This window comes from Giraffa tippelskirchi, chromosome 7 (assembly GCF_054371585.1).
Source record: "Giraffa tippelskirchi isolate mGirTip1 chromosome 7, T2T-mGirTip1v1.2.pri, whole genome shotgun sequence".
Lineage (NCBI taxonomy): Eukaryota > Metazoa > Chordata > Mammalia > Artiodactyla > Giraffidae > Giraffa > Giraffa tippelskirchi.
Genome location: NC_137281.1, coordinates 46,196,887 through 46,213,979, shown reverse-complemented (window position 1 = coordinate 46,213,979; position 17,093 = coordinate 46,196,887). Strand labels below are relative to the sequence as shown.

Below are 17,093 nucleotides of genomic sequence, written 5' to 3'. Positions count from 1 at the left end.
CGAGGGGCTGAGCTTTCTGGCACTTGCTCCAGGCAACCCATCTGATGCTGAGGGGGTGAATTCCCAGAAGCTCAGAGCCAGTGCTGGGGGTGGAGCATGTTCAGCCAGGCTTCAAAGGGTGAGTAGGAGCTGGCCAGTGGTGGGGAGCCAGTGCGAGCAGGGCTCTGTGGCTTGAGTAGCAAGTTGTCTAAAACAAGGATGCTTTATTGTTGCTCCAAAAATTAGTGATGTGGAAGCACTTAAAGAGATAGAGATTGTTATTGTTCAGTCGCTAAGTCGTGTCCAACTCTGTGACCCCATGGACTGGAGCACGCCAGGCTTCCCAGTCCTTCACTATCTCCTGGACTTTGCGCAAATTCATATCCATTGACTTGGTGATCCCATTCAACCATCTCGTCCTCTGTCGCCCCCTTCTGCTGCCCTCAATCTTTCCTAGCATCAAAGTCTTTTCCAATGAGTCAGCTCTTTGCATCAGGTGGCCAAAGTATTGGAGCTTCAGCTTCAGCATGTAGTTAGTTAAATACATGAGGAAGGGTCACTTCTGCCCCGCTGGCCCCCTCAGATGCCCCCTCTGAGCACCCAGGGTGGGCAGGTAAGGAGATGCACGCAGCAGACCATTTCCTAAAGGACCAGATGGTGAGTATTTCAGGCTTTCCAGGCCACAGAATATCCCTCTGCTCTTGCAGGGCAAAGCTGGCTTCAGGCCACCCGTGAACACACAGGATGGCCATGCTCCAGTAAAACTCTAGTTGCAACTCAGTGGCTTCCAGACTTGCCTCAGGGGTTGCAGTGCCCCAGCCCCTTGCTGTCGGTCTCAGCTTATCGAGGTAGAGTGTCCCTTCAGGCTGCCAGAACAGAAACACCATAGACAGGGGACGAGGGGCAGGCGGCGGCGGAGGGGCAGGGGACTTATAAACACCAGATACTGAGTTCTCACAGCTCTGGAGGCTGACTCCAAGATCAGTCAAGGTGCTAGCAGATTTGGTGTCTGGTTCACACATGGCAGAGGGGTGAGGGAGTGCTCTAGGGTCCAAGTTATAAAGGCAGTGGGGCTCCACTCTCATGACCTAAGCACCTCCCAAGACCCACCTCCTAATGCCACCACATTGGGGGTCAGGATTTCAACATACGAGTTTTGGGGCAACACAGTCAATGGCATGAAAGACGGCGATACAATGTAAAAAAAAGCAGTTACTAAACTGCACACAGGAACATCGAGTACCTCTTTGAACCTCTTTGAACATTTACTGAATACCTACTGTGTGCCGGGCACAGTGCTAGGCCCAGGAACTCAGCTGTCAGGTGGAGCAGAGAGTCCCCATGCCTGCGGTCTGAGGAGCCACATGCAGGAAGGGCCCTAAGGGTGGGAAGCAGCTTATAAAAACTAATACAAACAGATTTGCGTGGAAAAAAAATCTGGAGGGATAAACATCAAAGTGTTAACAGTGTTTCTGCCTGGGTGCTAGAATTTCCATTTTTTTTAAATTGCTTATCTACATTTTTTAACTTTTCAACAAGGAACATGTGTTATTATTTCCTGTACAGCAGTAACAACAGAATATATGAAGGTGGGGATCTCACTTCCTGCGTCTGGCAGCCTGAGCTCTCGCCCCCCCACCTTCCGGGCCCTCCCCTGTCCCTGAGGCCTTTGTGGGCTGCTGGGTGAGGAGGGGCAGGTGGATCCTGCAGCCCAGCGGCCTCTTTTGGGCTCTGGAGAATCTCCATTAGTGCTGCATGGAGCTGCCCTGCCTGCCTCCTCTCCAGGTCAGCTCCGGAGCTGAGCCTAGGGTCACTCCGCAAGGCAGGGAGGGGCCTGTTGCTGTGAGGCTGCAGCAGAGACCCCAGTTGTTGTTGTTTATTGCTAAGGCATTTTCGACTCTTCTGCAACCCCATGGACTGTTGCCCACCAGGCTCTTCTGTCCATGGGATTTTCCAGGCAAGAATACTGGAGTGGGTTGCCATTTCCTTCTCCAGGGTATCTTCCCAACTCAGGGATTGAACTCGTGTCTCCTGCTTGGCAGGTGGATTATTTACCATTGAGCCACCAGGGAAGCAGAGACCGCAGTGGGTCCATTAAAATCTCTGGACCTCAGAGACTTGAATCCCCAAACTCTCAATTCTCTTCCCCCTCTCCCCCAGGGGTGGAAGGAAATACGAAGTTACTGTGGTGCTGTGTGTGATGGTTAAGAGTTGGACTGTGGCTGGGTATAAGCCCTATTCTCCTATTGGTGGGCTGGGCAGCCCCTCCTAGTCTGCGAAATGGGGCTGCAGTAGGTTAGTAGCTACCACATTGCAGTTAGCATGAACACATGAATTGGAAAGAGCTGTCCTCAGGGCTGGCAGGGAAGAGGTCCCAGGGAAGTTCCCAAGGCTGACCCTGAGCCTCTGGGCATGCCAATGTGGGGCTGGGTGCCCATCTGAGCCTCCACCCTCCTGGGGTTTTGCATTCTTAATCCCATAAAACTCAGAGAGGCCAGAAGCCTTGGCCAGAGTGCAAGAGGAACTGGGGCCCTGCAAGCCAGCAAGCTCCCATGAGCCCAAGAGCACAGCTGATGGGCTACAAACACGGACTCTGGGAAGCCAGGCCAGGAAAGATGCAGGAATTGGAAGGCCCAGAGTGGCTCCAGGCTGGTAACTGTCTGAGAGAAGCCGGCCCTCTCAATGGCTGGTTTCTGAAGCTATTGGGACCTGGGCCAGCTTCTAGGAGAGGGGACATGGAGGCTTGAGGCGGCAGAAGGAGGCACCAGATTGGCCTGCAAAGAATTCCCCTTTCCTGCAAGTTGAGCGCAAGATCTTTGCCTTGCAGGCACTCCTGGGGTGTAAGCCTGTATCCCACTGCCAAGGATGCTGTCCCCTGCATCACACCTGTGGAAAACCCTCCTCTGAGCCTGGGACGCAACCTTCCACTTTCCACCTCCGCCTGGGCAGCATCTTTGTCCTGTTGTTGGTGGGGCTTCCAACCCCAGGATCTTCTGGAGTCCTGGTGACCAAGGCTCAGCCCGAGCTCACAACAGCCCAGTGTGCCCGAGACCTGGCCTTTGTGCCTGTTCCCCTGGCCCTTGGGTCCCGTTTCACCTTAAACCCCCTTCCTGTCTCCCACCGTGGCATTTGGCCAGGTCTGTGCACTATTTTTAGGCAGAAACTGGCAAAGAGAATGGACTGGGAGGTGGCTTCTGCCTCCACCAAACACCTCTTCTGCACAGCTTCAGTGCAAGCACAGGGTGGTGCAAGGTGGGGGTGAAGCTCAGAACGAGAGGGGCCCCTCCCAAGGAGCCCAGGCTTGTTCTGATTCGAGTGCAGCAGATACATGTGAAAGGACCCCAGACCCTGACCCTCAGTGTAGACACCCCCAGGACAGCAGGGGTTGTAATGGCTCTTGGACAACAGGCTCTAGGAAGGCAGACCCATTCTTCCTGTGTCCAGTCCCAGCCGCAAGGCACCTGGCACACAGGAGGCGCCCAGCACACAGGGGGCGCCCACCACATGCTTGCTGACTGAAGTGATGCCTCACTAAACGCAGCAAGGCCTAGGGTTGGGGTCTGAGGGATGGGGAGATGTGTGGATTTGGTGCTAAACTGGGCCTCTGCTGGGCCCTGGCTTAGGGGGACAGCCTGCCGGGACCTGGGGCCCATGCCCAGGCCAGCAGAGAGCCTCCTGACTTGAGCAGGTCTCCACTCAGGGGGCCCCTTGAGGGTCTGGTCATCCTGGGAGGGCCCACCAGGTTTGGACCCCAAACCTCTTGCCCTGGGGATTTGAACCCGTCGAAACCCGGGCATCATCGAAGGGGGATGGGGTCGGAGAGGGATGGGGACGAAGGGTGGGCTAAGGCCACCGCTCAGCGTCCACTCCTCCCCCCAGGCTCCAGTGCCCCCTCTCTGCCAGGCCCCGCCTAGGCCCCGCCCCTCCACTGCCCCCTCCTCTGTCCCACCCTCTCTGACACCCCCTCCTGCAGTTCCCGTGCCGTGGCTGCTGCGGGAGCCACGTGTGCCCGCGCCAGGCTGGCGTGCGGGGAGAGAAGCGCGGCCACGCCTGGCCAGGCCATCATTTCCCCGCGCTGCCGCGGCGCCGACTGGCGGACAGCCGCCCCTCGGTGGGCGAAGCCGGGTCCCAGAGCGCGGGAGCTGGGAGCATGAGCGCGGGCTCAGAGAGTCGGGCGGCGGCCGCCCCCGGGGTGGTGCCGGCGCCCTGCGCCTCGAAGGTGGAGCTGCGGCTGAGCTGCCGGCACCTGCTGGACCGCGACCCGCTCACCAAGTCCGACCCGAGCGTGGTGCTGCTGCTGCAATCGCAGGGCCAGTGGGTGCAGGTAGGTGTGCGGGCAGGCGGGGGGTGGGGGCCTGGAGCTGCGGACGCGGAAGCCGAGATGGATGTGCGAGGCTAGTGGGGTGCAGAGCAGGGTCACGGTGGGGTTACCTGGTCTAGAGATGGGTGCCCTGGAGCTGTGGGGTTGAAGTGTAGGGGCTGGGTTGGAGGCGGAGCCACAAGAGGGGCTCCAGGTAGAGGGAGGGAGCCCTGGAGTGGAGGGTGCGACCCTGGGTCCGCGTGGGGGCTCCGGGGTCAAAGTGAAACGCCCAGGCTTGAGGGTGCCGCAGGGGCTCTCCTGGGGGGCGCAGAGGGGAGTGGGGGACACAGGGCTTGGACCGAGGTCACGGGTCCACCTCGGGCCCGCGGGGCAGCAGGGAGCACCAGTCCTCCGCTGAGTCCGCATTCGCAGGGCGGAGACAGCGCACCGCGGGTCCCACAGGAGGCTAGCCTGGCGTTCCGGGAGCCAGGACTCCATCTCTGAGACCGGGACGCCCCGCCCGAAGGGCTCCCAGCCTGGCTCCTGGCTCTCGAGTTCGGGAAGAGTCGAGCCGGTCCCGAGCGGCCGTGGGGTGGCCTGGCGAGCGCGGCGCGTGCGGCCGGTGTCGGGGCAGACGGGGACGGTTCGCACGCCTCGCGGACCTGACTCAGGGCGCTTCCAGTCTCTCGGCGACGCGGGCTTCCCTCCGGTCCCGGGAGCGGCCGGGGCGCCTGCGCGGGGGCTGGCTCTTCATCCCAGACCTGGGCTCCCAGAGGGCGGGCCGCGGGACTGCTCAGACCATTCTGCGCCCCACGAAGCGCTTTTTCCGCCACCATCTCACGTGAGACGCGTGGCCTCACCTCAAAAGGGCAAGAAATCGGGGGCGAATATTGAGTCGGGTATTGAGTCCCCGGAGAGCTGGGGGGAACTCGGACCCGAGTGCGCCCCAGCCTCTAGCGCTCCCCCTGCGACGGGTGTCTCCGCGCACGCGCGTCCCTGGCCTCGGTGGCCGCATACAGCCCGGGGGGAGGTAGGGAGGAGGTTAGGAGCACGTCGGAGGTACAGCCGTTGAGGGTCACATTGTCCCAGAGATGCGCGGCGCCAGCCCCCTGGACTGCGCTGCTCCTTGGCTGTGACCTTGTGCTGTTTTTTGTCATCTCTGGACCACCAGCCTCCTGGCCTGAGAAACCCTCCAGTCATCGACCTCGGGGGCAAAGGATCTGCTGGAGGGGCCCAAGCCCCCATTAGCCTTCATTGCTTGGCCTCAGCGCTCCCTGGCGCATATGTCCGTTGAGGAGGCACATAGACATCCCCATCTGGGGTGTGGGAGTTTGTGGGACTCTGGAGCAGGGCACAGAAACCTACCTCCCCAGCCCAGATTGCACTTTGATGGGTTGGGGCCCAAGTTGGAGGACAGAGCTGAACCAGGGGGTTATCTGTGCAACCCTCGCCCCGCACTCTGGAGTCTCCCTGTCTGCCCAGCTGGGTGCTGGCAAAAGATCTCTGCTTTAAGGTTTGCCCAGCCAGGTTCCAATCCAGCTCTGTCCCTGACTTGGGGTGCCCTTGGACACCCCCTCCCTTCTCTGAGCCTGCTTTCCCATCTGTGGTGTGGGGATGGAGGAGGCCATGTGGGCACAAGAAGAGAAGCTGTGGCCTGTGGGGGCCAGAGAACTGTGCCTTTATCTCAGGGAGGGAGGTGCCTGGGGTTCTGGGGAATGACCCCCCCCAGGGGGCAACTGGATGCCTCGAAGCAGCAGATGGGTCTTCCCACAGCACAGCCTGCATACAAGTCCTGCAGGACCACCCAAGGGCAGGTGGGTGGGAAAGGGGACCCTGCGGGCTACAGCAGAGGTACAGGGTCTCCAGGCAGTGCCCCAGTAGAATCTTGTCCCCCTCCTCCAGGGGTCTGCTCACCTAGGGCCCCTTGCAGGTGGACAGAACCGAGGTGGTCCGGAGCAGCCTGCACCCGGTCTTCTCCAAGGTCTTCACGCTTGACTACTACTTCGAGGAGGTGCAGAAGCTGCGCTTTGAGGTCTACGATACCCATGGGCCCAGCAGCCTGAGCTGCCAGGAGGATGACTTCCTGGGGGGCATGGAATGCACTTTGGGGCAGGTGGGTGCCCCATCCCCATGCCCTCAGAGGAGGAGGGCAGCATGGGCACCTCAGCAGGTGCAATGGTGGTCTGGGGACAGCAACGTTATGCACCAACTGTGTACCAGGTGTTCTGCCTGACTCCTAGCTCCTTCTCCTAAAATAATGTCTTTTAGTTAATTTAAAAAATGTAATTTGGAACTGGGTAATATAGTCATATGGATCTAAATTCAGAAAGTGTAACAGGCATGCTCTGGGTGTCTCCCTCCTGCCCTGCCCCCAGGTTTGTTACATCCTTCTGAAAAGAGGTAGCCTTATCAGAGCAAAGGGACATGTAGTTTTTTCTCTATATATACACTTTTAAAAACACAAATGACATACACTGCTCTGCAGCTTGCTTCTTCACTTCCACAACATAAGGGAGCCCTTCCCTTGTCTGTCTCCATGGCAGTGACTGGTCTGAGGGACCCTGCATCCTCCAGTGAAGTCATTCCCATTAGCTCTATGATTGTCAGTGAAACAAGAGGTCTTGCCTCCAGCCAAACTGCTTGGCACAGGCTCTGGACAGAACACTCCATGTGTCACACACTGGATTCTCCTGAGTACTCTGAGGGCTTTTAATTGAGGTATAATTTACATACAGTAATATGTGTAGACCTCTAGGGTTGGGATTGATGGGCTTAGACAGTTGTATACACCTGACCACCACCCAGATCACACAGCACATCTTTGTCATTCGGCAGGGCCCCCTGCTCCTCTCAACCCCCTCCCCCAATAGTTTTGCCTGTTCTAGAACATCGTGTCCGTGAATCACACAGTATGTTCCCATTTGTGTCTGACTTCTTTTCCCCAACATGAAGGCCATGTGACTCATCTCCATTGCTGCCTGGGGCAGAGACGGTGGGGTAGAGCCTCTGTCAAATAAGAGGACTGAGATTTCAGCAGAGTCCACCCAGTGCTGGCCTCCCACTTTCCTCACATGCAGGGACACACAAGCACGGACATCCATGTGCAAACATGCATGCACCTACGGGTGCAGATCCATGGACACATGTATGGACACATATGTCTGGATATACACGTAATCTCTGGATTATGGGAAGGTCGCCCAGTGCCACCAGGTCTTCAGGGCCAGCCAAAGGTTTGGACCCTGGCTTCAAATCCCAGTGGTGGCCCTTGAGTAAGTCCTGGACCTCTGCCTGAATCTCCACTTCCTCACCTGGGTGGTAGGTTGGGAAGCCAGGCCACCGAGGGTAACTGGGGGCACTGGGAAGGAGACGGGGAGACCCTGGGCGGGGTTAGAGTCCCCAGGGAGCAGGTGCGGACCCTCCCTGACCCTCTGACTTCCAGATCGTGGCCCAGAAGAAGGTGACCCGGGCACTGTTGCTGAAGTTCGGCAGGAACGCGGGCAAGTCCACCATCACGGTGAGGCCCCGCCTTCCACCGGCCCCTCCCCTGCAGGCCCCGCCCCTTCTTCACCTAGGCTGTGGGGGACGAGGCCCTGGCTGCCGCGGTGTCTAGGCACCTCCCATAGACTGGGCTGCAGGGCGGAGAAGGGTTGGAGTGGGCCGGCTGAAGCCGGAGGCCCTCGAGGGGTCAGGCCCCTCCTGCCCACTCCACCCAGGTGATAGCCGAGGACATCTCCGGGAACAACGGCTACGTGGAACTCGCCTTCAGGGCCAGGAAGCTGGACGACAAGGTTAGGGGTGCTCCCCTGGAGCCCAGCTCTCCCTGCTGTCAGAGGGTGTCTACGAGGAGACAGGTGGCCGCGGAGTGGGATGCACTCGGAGCCAGGGCAGCTGTGCCGCTATCGGGGTCCTGTTGTGTCACTGCCCTCAGTTCATCCTCATAGCTTCCTGTGAGGACACTCAGGGGCTCAGGAAAGTCCCAGGGCAGACAGTGGAGGAACTGGTGGGAGTCAGGCTCTGGGCTGGAAGTGCTGGGGATCCAGGGTGCTGGGGAGCTAGGGAAGCTCGGGCAGGTGGAGGAGGGGTGGAGATGCTCTCAGGGAGGGCTGGGCCCTCACACCCGGGGAGTGGCAGAGCCTGGCCCCCAACCCAGCTTGCCAAGCTCATCTTTTGCTCCTCTGGCAGGACCTCTTCAGCAAGTCAGACCCCTTCCTGGAGCTATACCGGATCAATGATGATCAGAGCGAGCAACTGGTGTACAGGACGGAGGTGAGGGGTCCCCACCCAGCACCCGGGGGTAGTGTGAAAGCACAGAGAGGGCCGCCCCTGATCCTCCCTGCACCTCCCTGACCGCCGTGGTTGTAGCGGTCTTGATCCCCAACAATGCCCGCCATCCCCCTTTGAACAAGGAGCAGCCAGGCACGAGTGGACCTTGTGTCCTATGTTGTGACTACCTGCCCATGAAACAAGATCCCAGTGACAGCAGTGGGAAAGCGTTTCCTTTTGAGATAAATTAATTTGAGTTAAAAAAAAAGGCTATGTAAGGAAAGGAGTCCAGGTGGTCCCGGAATGTGGAGGAAGCTACAAGGGGGTTCTGGGTGGAACGAGGTTCGGAGATGCAGCTCTGGGCTCGCAGGGTCCTGCCTGGAACCTGAGGCCGGGCCCCCTGAGCTGCCCGCCCCTCCCGGTCCACAGGTGGTGAAGAACGACCTGAGCCCCACCTGGCAGCCTTTCAAGGTGTCTCTGAGCAGCCTGTGCAGCTGTGAGGAGTCGCGGCCTCTGAAAGTGGGTGGGGCTTTGCGCCTGGAGGATGGGGTGTGGCTGGGATGGGGAGGGGCGGGCGATTGGGCGGGGCCAGCCCCTCCAGACCACACCCTCTGCGGGGGCGGGGGGAGGGGTACTGGAGAGGAGTAGGGAGGGGGCGGCCTACCTGCAGCGCCATGGAGACGCCCAGGCCTGTGACCCCAGAGGCGCAGGCGGGCTGAGGAGTCCCGGGCTCCCCAGGGCCTCGTTTGGGATTACGACTCCCGCGGAAAGCACGACTTCATCGGAGAATTCTCCACCACCTTCGAGGAGATGCAGAAAGCGTTCGGGGAGGACCAGGTGAGCCGGCCTGTCCCCCAGAATGCTCTGGGGCGCTGGCCCTGGGCTGAATTCCCCAAAAATGCTTGTGATGGCTTTAGAGAGGCTGAAGATGAAGACAGAGCATGACAGCCACGCCCACCAGGTGGTCAGAGTAGGGATCACCTGCCTGTGTTGGACAGACAGACGCCAATGGGCAGGGCTTCAAGGCCTCCCCGGCCCCTTAGGGTGGGGGGTTGGGCGCTGGCACTCTGGGGTAGGGGGGTCTCTGCCTGTCCCTGTCCCCCAGGCCCAGTGGGACTGTGTGAACTCCAAGTATAAGCAGAAGAAGCGCAATTACAAGAATTCTGGAGTGGTCATCCTGGCAGACCTGAAGGTGAGCCTCAGCCCAGGCTGCGGACCCTCCCCCGCCCACCCACGGTGTGGGGTTGGGGGGCAGTCCTGCTTCTGCCTGAGCTCTGCGGAGCCACTCCCTGGAATCTCCCCCATTGTCAGATGGACTCAAGGGCCCTTGTGCCCCCAGTGCATGGAGGTGGGTTAGGAAATGGAGGGGAGGGGGAGAGAAGAGAATAGATGTTGGGGTTGATGGGCATGCAGGCAGCCTGAGGGCCGGAGAGGCGGGGACTGAGGCTGCCAGGCTCCTGCCTGCCCCAGCTGCCCTGGGGGAGGGCAGGTCCCTGCAGCCCCAGAGGCCCCGCCCTAAAGCCCCGGCCTCAGTCTCCCCGGGGTGGGGGCCCTGGAAGCTCTACAGGGTGTACTCGTTCCTGGACTACGTCATGGGCGGCTGCCAGATCCACTTCACGGTGAGTCTGCACCCTCTACACCGCATCCCAGAGGATGGGGGGGGTTGGCGCCTGGCCCCACTCAGAGCCCGTTTGACACCCAGGGTGGATGTGTGCAAAAAACGCCCTTCTGCAGGGCCTGCAGACCCCTTCCTTGTGACCCCTCCAAGCTTCTTCAAGTGACAGCCAGAAAAGCCAGAGGGTAGTGACTGGGTGGGGGGCACGTGGGGATCCCATCTCAGGGCTTGCTCCTCTCAGGCCCTGCCCAGCTCCTCCCCCCACCCCTTGACTGCAGGAGGAAGTGCTGAGGGTCCAGTGTGACTGCTCTGGCTCCTTGGGGTCCCTGGCTGGTGTTGCCGATGAGGCGCTGGCTGTGCCTGGGGACCCAGGAGCTTTGGGGTTGGCCTATCCCTTCTCCTGTGACCCAGCCAGCATAGCACCAGACCCTTGGGCTTACAGCCCCCGGGTTTTCTCACATCCCTGGGCAAGCGGCTTCCCCAGGCCTTGGTGTCCTTAGGTGTCAGATGGGGTGCAGCTGCCACCCAGGCCAGGAAGGAGGGCTCCAGGCTCAGGATGCCGTGGCCTCTGCAGGTGGCCATTGACTTCACGGCCTCCAACGGGGACCCCAGGAACAGCTGCTCCCTGCATTACATCAACCCCTTCCAGCCCAACGAGTACCTGCAGGCTCTGGTGGCCGTGGGAGAGATCTGCCAGGACTATGACAGGTGCGCTGGCCTCCCCTGCTTCTTGGGCTCTGCAGGGGTCGTGGGTCAGCGCCCCAGGGCCTGAGAAGGGAGATGGGGCCACCCCCCATGGGAGTCTGAGTCCTTCTTGCAGACACAGAACAGTAAACTGAGGCCATGGAGGGGTAGGGCTCTCGAGTGATGGGGGTCAAGGTCCCTGCATCCAGTCAGCACTGCCCCTGCCTGCCCGCGAGCCTGGTGGCCTCCTCACAGCTCTGGGCTTTAGTTTCCCCCGTGTGGTTCAGGGCACCTGGTCTCCTGACTCTGTCGGTGTCTCCCCGAAGCCCCCGTTCCCCCAGGGAGGTCAGGGGCCCTGGGTGATGAGGCGGCCTCTCTTACAGTGACAAGAGGCTCTCTGCTTTGGGGTTTGGAGCCCGGATCCCTCCCAAGTACGAGGTAGGAGAGCCCGGGTCCCAGGACCCCAGGGGAAGCAGTGCCATGTGACAGGCGGTGAGGCAGGGAGTGGGGACCTGCCTTTGACCTCCCAGCACTAGTGTTCTCAGTCAGCCCTGTGGCCCTGTGAGGAGAAGGGGAACATTCGCCTGGACTCTTCCACTTAGAAAGGGTGTTTGAGTGGCTTGAGCAGGAAGTTTGGGGGTCGGGGAATTGTTGGCTAATGCATCTCAGAAGCTCTGGGTCCAGGCTGGCCTTCTGCCCTCTATCCTCAGTGACCCCCTTCCACAAAGGATATGTCACATGGTGGTCCCGGGGGCTCCAAACCTACCTCTCTCAGTAGTTGGGGTGTGGGGTGCTAGGAGGTGGACCTGCTGACCAGTCCCTTCTGCCCAGGTGTCCCATGACTTTGCCATCAATTTCAACCCCGAGGACGATGAGTGCGAAGGTAGGAGCGTGAATGGCCCAGGGTGGGGGTGCGCTGGGGCCATGCTCACACCCCTCCCTGCACAGGGATCCAGGGTGTGGTGGAGGCCTACCAGAACTGCCTGCCTAGGGTCCAGCTCTATGGCCCCACCAACGTGGCACCCATCATCTCCAAGGTGGCCCGCACAGCCGCAGCCGAGGAGCGCACCTGTGAGGCCTCTGTAGGTGCCCGGGCAGAAGTGCCAGGGCGGGTGTGTGAGGGAGGGCTGCCTGCCGCTGGGGAGGAGGGAAGGGTCAGGTCGGGCAGGGCCAGTGGGTGGGGCCGGGAGGTGGGTTGGGGGAGGCCAAGGGAGGTAAGAGGGGCGGGGAGCAGGAGTCCCGGGTGTCTGGACCAAGTAAGGACAGGCTTGGACACGCCTCCAGGGCCCCAGAGCCAGTGAGCTGAGTGCTGCTCTCTGCCCAGGAGATTCTCACCCTGGAGGCTGATCTGCTGTCTGTGGTTCTGTTATACATGTATTGTTATTTTGTTTGCATGGTCTTTCTTTTTTTTTGACTACACTGTGTTAGCTTGTGGGAATTTAGTTCCCCCTCCAGGGATTGAACCCAGGCATGGGGAAGTGAAAGTGCCCAGTCCTGATTCACTGGACTGCAGGGGAAATCCCTCTGTTCTTAATTTGCACAAGTGGTGAGACGCTAAAGGCTGCCTCCTGCATTAGGGTTCTGTAGACCTGCCTGAGGCACGACGACTCTGTTGCCTTCTTTTAACCTTTTATTCTGAAAAAAAGGATAGTCAACTTTATGGAAGAATAACGCAACACCTTTGACCCATCCTTTCCCTGGACTCACCAGTCAGTGAATTCTTACCCTGTTGCCTCTTCCTACTTCTCTTCCTCCCCTGCCCCCATCTACACACTGGTCCTGTCTTCTCTCTGAATTGCTTGAGAGCAGGCTGCTGGCCTCCTGAACCCCACCCCCCCAAGTTCTTGGTGTTGATCTGCTCACAGGATCCTATACAGTGCGGCTTTGTAGTCTCACATTGAAGGAGACCCCCTCCTCTTGTCTCACCCCAGCCTCCATCTGTCCCCATGTGTCCATGTTCCCCACTGTCCCAGGACCTGCCCTTCCCGAATCCTGGTCTCATGATTTGTTTTTCCCCTTTGTTTTGGCTGTGCCCTGCAGCATGTGGGATCTTAGTTCCCTGACCAGGGATTGAACCTGTGCATCCTGCAGTGGAAGTGCAGAGTCTTACCCACTGCACCACCAGGGAAGTCCCTGTGGTGGGACTGGGCTGTTGCTCTCAGCCTTGCTCCATCCTTGGGACTTGCCATCGCCCAGTCCCTGGTGGTCCCTGTTCCCATGCCCTATGTGGGGGTGGCTCTCCCAGGCACACAGCCCCCAAAAGCAGGGTCACAGTGTTGCTTCCCACCCCTTCCTTCCTCAGATCCAGACATTCTCTTCTACAGTCACTGCACAAGTATCAATTTCAGGTGGCTTAATTTAGATCCAATACTTTAGCCTATAAAATATACTCCAATTTCATTAGTTGCCAAAAAAACAATAATTTTATCACAATATTATTTCTGGTGTAGAATCCAGCCTGGAGTTAAGGATTACATTCAGCTTTCATGTTCTTGTATTGTTTTGAAGCAAGTTTCAGACATATAATTTCATCTGTAAATATCAGTATAAACCTCTGGAAGAGGTACAGTAGGGTCTCATTATCACACCCAAAGACAGCGTCAGTTCCCGAGTATTAAGTGTCCAGCCATCTCGTCCACACCATGGTGGCTTTTCCAGGAGGCACAGGGTTAAGATAAGGGGCTGGGCCTGACAGTGGGTGTGGCCATCCTGCTAGGGACCCCTGCATTCTCCTACGGGGTCCTCTTGCCACCCCCTTGTTAAAGAGATTGGAGTGTGCATACAGTAGGACCCCCGGCTGGAGTCTGCTGACCATGCCCTTCATGTCCTGTCTGATTCCTCTGGGGGGGATTAAATCCTGGGGGCCTCAGGTCTGCCTCTGTCCTTGCTGGGCTCAGACCCTTCATTTTAGCTGCATTAGGTGGATGTGGGTGGAGGCTGGGTGGTATCTGGGACCCCCTTCCCTGAGCCTCCTCTTGAACTTTGCCCTCACTCATCTTCCTATCCCTTGGAGAAGCCCTGTCCCTTCTTGCTGATGCCTTCCGGGGCCCCGACTGCAGTGGTCCCCAGGCTCAGGTGATGCTTCCATTGCAGGCGGTGATGGTGTGGTGTTTGCACTGCTGGCAGACACAGGGCTGCAAGGTCTCAGTGGGGTGCTGCCCCTACTCTGGGGGTGGGAGGAGGGTGTGTGGGGCTCAGGGCTGGGCCAGGCAATGTGGGAGTCAGCCAGCCCTAGGCAAGAGACTGCCCATCCCCCTGGTCTGGGGGCTCCGAAAGGGGGCCCCTGGGAGAGGGTGCCCACTCAACCAGGGCTGGGAGGGCTAGTGAACAGTCTGGCCGGACTTCCAGTGCTGGAGCTCCAGGGTGATTTTTTCAGCTCTTCTGTGTTTTCTCTCGCCCAGATTTTTAGTAATGATTGCTGAGGGGTTTTGTTTTTTTCACACTGGAAATGGACCTTTATTTAAAACAAGACCCAGTCTGTCATGCGCAGACACACTGGGCACCTGGCCAGGCTGGGCCAGAATGTGTTGTTTGAAATCTCAGGATCTCCTTGGCGTGTGGGAGCCCCTCCCCGCCCAGAGCTGATGATCCCTTCTCCTCTGGCCTCAGACCTGAGTCAACCCCAGCTCCCCCAGCCTCGCTGTCCCCACCTGTAAGGTGTGGCCATGTCCACCTCTGGGTTAGAGGGAGCACGTGGTCACAGCTCACTGTGATTCCGTGTGTGTGTGTGTGTGTGCACCTATGTGCATGTGGTACGCTTCCGCAAATACATTTTTAGAAAAGCTTGGCAACCGTGGTCACCCCCAGGCGGTCTGGTTGGTGGACTTGGGGTTCAACTGGGGGAGATGCAGTGGCCCTGCAGGGTCCCCGCGGCCCCTCCTCCCCTGTGCCCCCAGCAATACTACATTCTGCTGATACTGACGGATGGCGTGGTGACCGACATGGCGGACACACGCGAGGCCATCGTGCGCGCCTCCCACCTGCCCATGTCCATCATCATTGTCGGGGTGGGCAACGCCGACTTCACCGACATGCAGGTGCTAGACGGTGATGACGGCGTCCTGCGCTCCCCACGCGGCGAGCCTGCCCTCCGCGACATCGTGCAGTTCGTGCCCTTTCGGGAGCTCAAGAGTGTGAGTGCCCGGCGGGTCCCTCGGCAGCATTGTGGGGGTGACAGGCTCTGAGCCCCCACCCCATCCTGAGCAGTTTCAGCCCCTAGAAACCTTTGCATTATGAGAAGCGTCACACAGATGCCCCAGAGGGCAGGGTGCCCCTCAGGCAGCTGTCTCCCTGGCTTTCAAGCCTCTTTGTGACACAGTAGGAACTCTGTGTCACGTGGACACACACTCGCAGCTTCACGGGAGGACCTGGGCCACGGAGGGGCCTCAGCTGCTCTGCCCCATGCCCAGAGCAGGGTCACACCCACCCAGAGGGCTGTCTGTGCCCCCACAGTGACAGCAGGGGCAGACTGCCCAGCCACTGCGATCTCAATCTTAACACGGGCTCACCTGCCTGCCCACTTGGTGAATTCCTGGTTGTGGTCCCTGGAGCCGGGGGCTCTAGGGAAGGGGGCTGGGTGTGAGTAGGTGGGAAAGGGGGACTGGGGGATGGGAAGCTGGCTGGAGGCACGTTCTCCCCACACCCAGGCGTCCCCCGCGGCATTGGCCAAGAGTGTGCTGGCCGAAGTGCCCAGGCAGCTTGTGGAATACTACAGCCACAAGGAGCTGCCTCCGAGAGACCTCGGTGCCCACGCCTGAGAAGCCAGCTTGGGCTCTGCTCTCTGAGGACCTATGGGGCGGCCAGGACTGTGTCCACCGTCTGCCTCCAGCACCCTCCACCTGACTCCCCAGGGGCCTCCCATCCTGCAGTCCAGGCCCACCCTCGGCTCCTGTGACCCTGATGCCTCGTGGGCCAGCCCCTAGGCCCCCGGGCTGAAGGGTGAAGAGGTCTCATGGGCATGCCTAACCCTGCCCCAGCCTGGTGGGTGGGGAAGGGGCTGGGGGACGGCTCCTTTGCTTCTGATCTTCACTGGGGAGAGTCAGCAGGCAGTGCCCTGTCTCTGAGAAAACCCTGGTCCCCTAGACACCTGTCCCTGCAAACAGATTCCTCCCGGTCCCAGCTGCATCTGCCCTTGTCTCTCTGTCTGTGGGGTCTGCGGGGGTGGGGGAGGGGACTTAGGCAGAATAAAGTGTCTTGTCCTTGCAGCGGCTTTGTCCCTTCACTGCCCCCCTCCCCAGCAGAGGACCATACCCCACTGGAGGGGTGGGGTGCGATGTTTCTCTGTCCTGTAGCCCCGCACCAGAGTAGGGAGCTTCTCGGAAGGTTCCTCAGATCCTTCCTGGACTGAACCAAGGGCCCTCCTGGGAATGAAAGGATGTAGGGGGCAGTGCTCCACTCTGGGAAGGGCCAGTCGGTGTGAGGGCCACCCCAAGCCAAGAGCCTCGCCTGTTCCCTGCCTGAAGTCTGTACCAGCTGGGCTCAGTTGGAGAGGGCTCCAAGCCCTGGGTTTTATGAGGACCTACTGGGTGCTGTGTGCTCTGTGCTCCTGTCAGGGGAGGGGGCACCACTTGCAGTACCTCCCAGCTCTGTGGGCATGGGTTTCCGGTTGAGATTTCCCCCTAAATTATCTTGTCTGGGAAAAACAGGCTGTTCTGACCCTGAATGCAGGCCCACCCACCCCTGCCTCTATCCATTCGTCCATCCATCCACTCTGGGGGCCTATTTTTAGCTCCTGATTCATCTCCTGTTCAGCGGGGATAATGGGCATCGCCATGGTAACCTGGCTACCGCTGAATTCTGGAAGGGCTGATTTTGGTCTCTTCGGGGGTGAGAGGACACCAGAGATGCAGCCCCCCCATTCACATCTGGGAGGCAGCAGGACTGCAGGCTGGGGGACACTGTGGCCCTGAGGAGGGAGGGCCAGTGTCAGCAGAACCCAGCCACTGAGTCTTGTGTGACTGGGCTGCCCTTTCAGGAGCAGAAAGCCTCGGACAGTTCCTGGGCACTGCTCAGGGGCAAAGCCAGCAGAAGCTGGTCAGCTGAGATCCCTGGGGAGGCAGAAGCCAAGAAGAATGGAGGGGTGGGGGGTCCATGCACAGCAGTGGCAGCAGTGATGGCCCAGGGAGCTGCAGCTTTGATGGGCTGTAGCCTCTTCCAGAGCACGTGGGGCAGGGAGGGGCCAAGGTTCAAGGCCCCAGCCTCTCCCCTCTGCCCTGGAGAGGAGTGGAATCTGGGGCAGGGCCACTTTCA

At 59.5% G+C, this 17,093-nt stretch overlaps 1 protein-coding gene across 4 annotated transcripts; it reads left to right on the top strand.

The window, feature by feature from the left end:
- The first annotated feature begins 3,957 nt into the window (after positions 1-3,957).
- CPNE7 (copine 7) lies at positions 3,958-16,048 on the top strand. 4 transcript variants are annotated; one of them, XM_081508147.1, is made up of 15 exons: positions 3,958-4,303; positions 6,210-6,392; positions 7,722-7,796; positions 7,996-8,070; positions 8,465-8,548; positions 8,975-9,064; positions 9,284-9,382; positions 9,651-9,737; positions 10,105-10,164; positions 10,735-10,868; positions 11,228-11,282; positions 11,676-11,727; positions 11,793-11,926; positions 14,741-14,977; positions 15,491-16,048. In XM_081508147.1, exons 1-15 carry the CDS (start codon positions 4,130-4,132, stop codon positions 15,599-15,601), a joined length of 1,650 nt encoding a protein of 549 aa, XP_081364273.1. In that variant the 5' UTR covers positions 3,958-4,129; the 3' UTR covers positions 15,602-16,048. The 4 variants fall into 4 exon arrangements, with proteins under 4 accessions (XP_081364273.1, XP_081364274.1, XP_081364276.1 ...); XM_081508150.1 differs by lacking the exon at positions 3,958-4,303 and adding an exon at positions 4,950-5,120; XM_081508151.1 differs by lacking the exon at positions 3,958-4,303 and adding an exon at positions 4,971-5,148.
- Positions 16,049-17,093: the final 1,045 nt, after the last annotated feature.

Bases quoted from the DNA above. Each gene is read 5' to 3' on its own strand.
- CPNE7 (XM_081508147.1), top strand. From the start codon at position 4,130: ATGAGCGCGGGCTCAGAGAGTCGGGCGGCGGCCGCCCCCGGGGTGGTG. The intron at 11,728-11,792 runs GTAGGAGCGTGA...CTCCCTGCACAG, and splicing joins CGAGGACGATGAGTGCGAAG to GGATCCAGGGTGTGGTGGAG. The intron at 11,927-14,740 runs GTAGGTGCCCGG...CTGTGCCCCCAG, and splicing joins AGCGCACCTGTGAGGCCTCT to CAATACTACATTCTGCTGAT.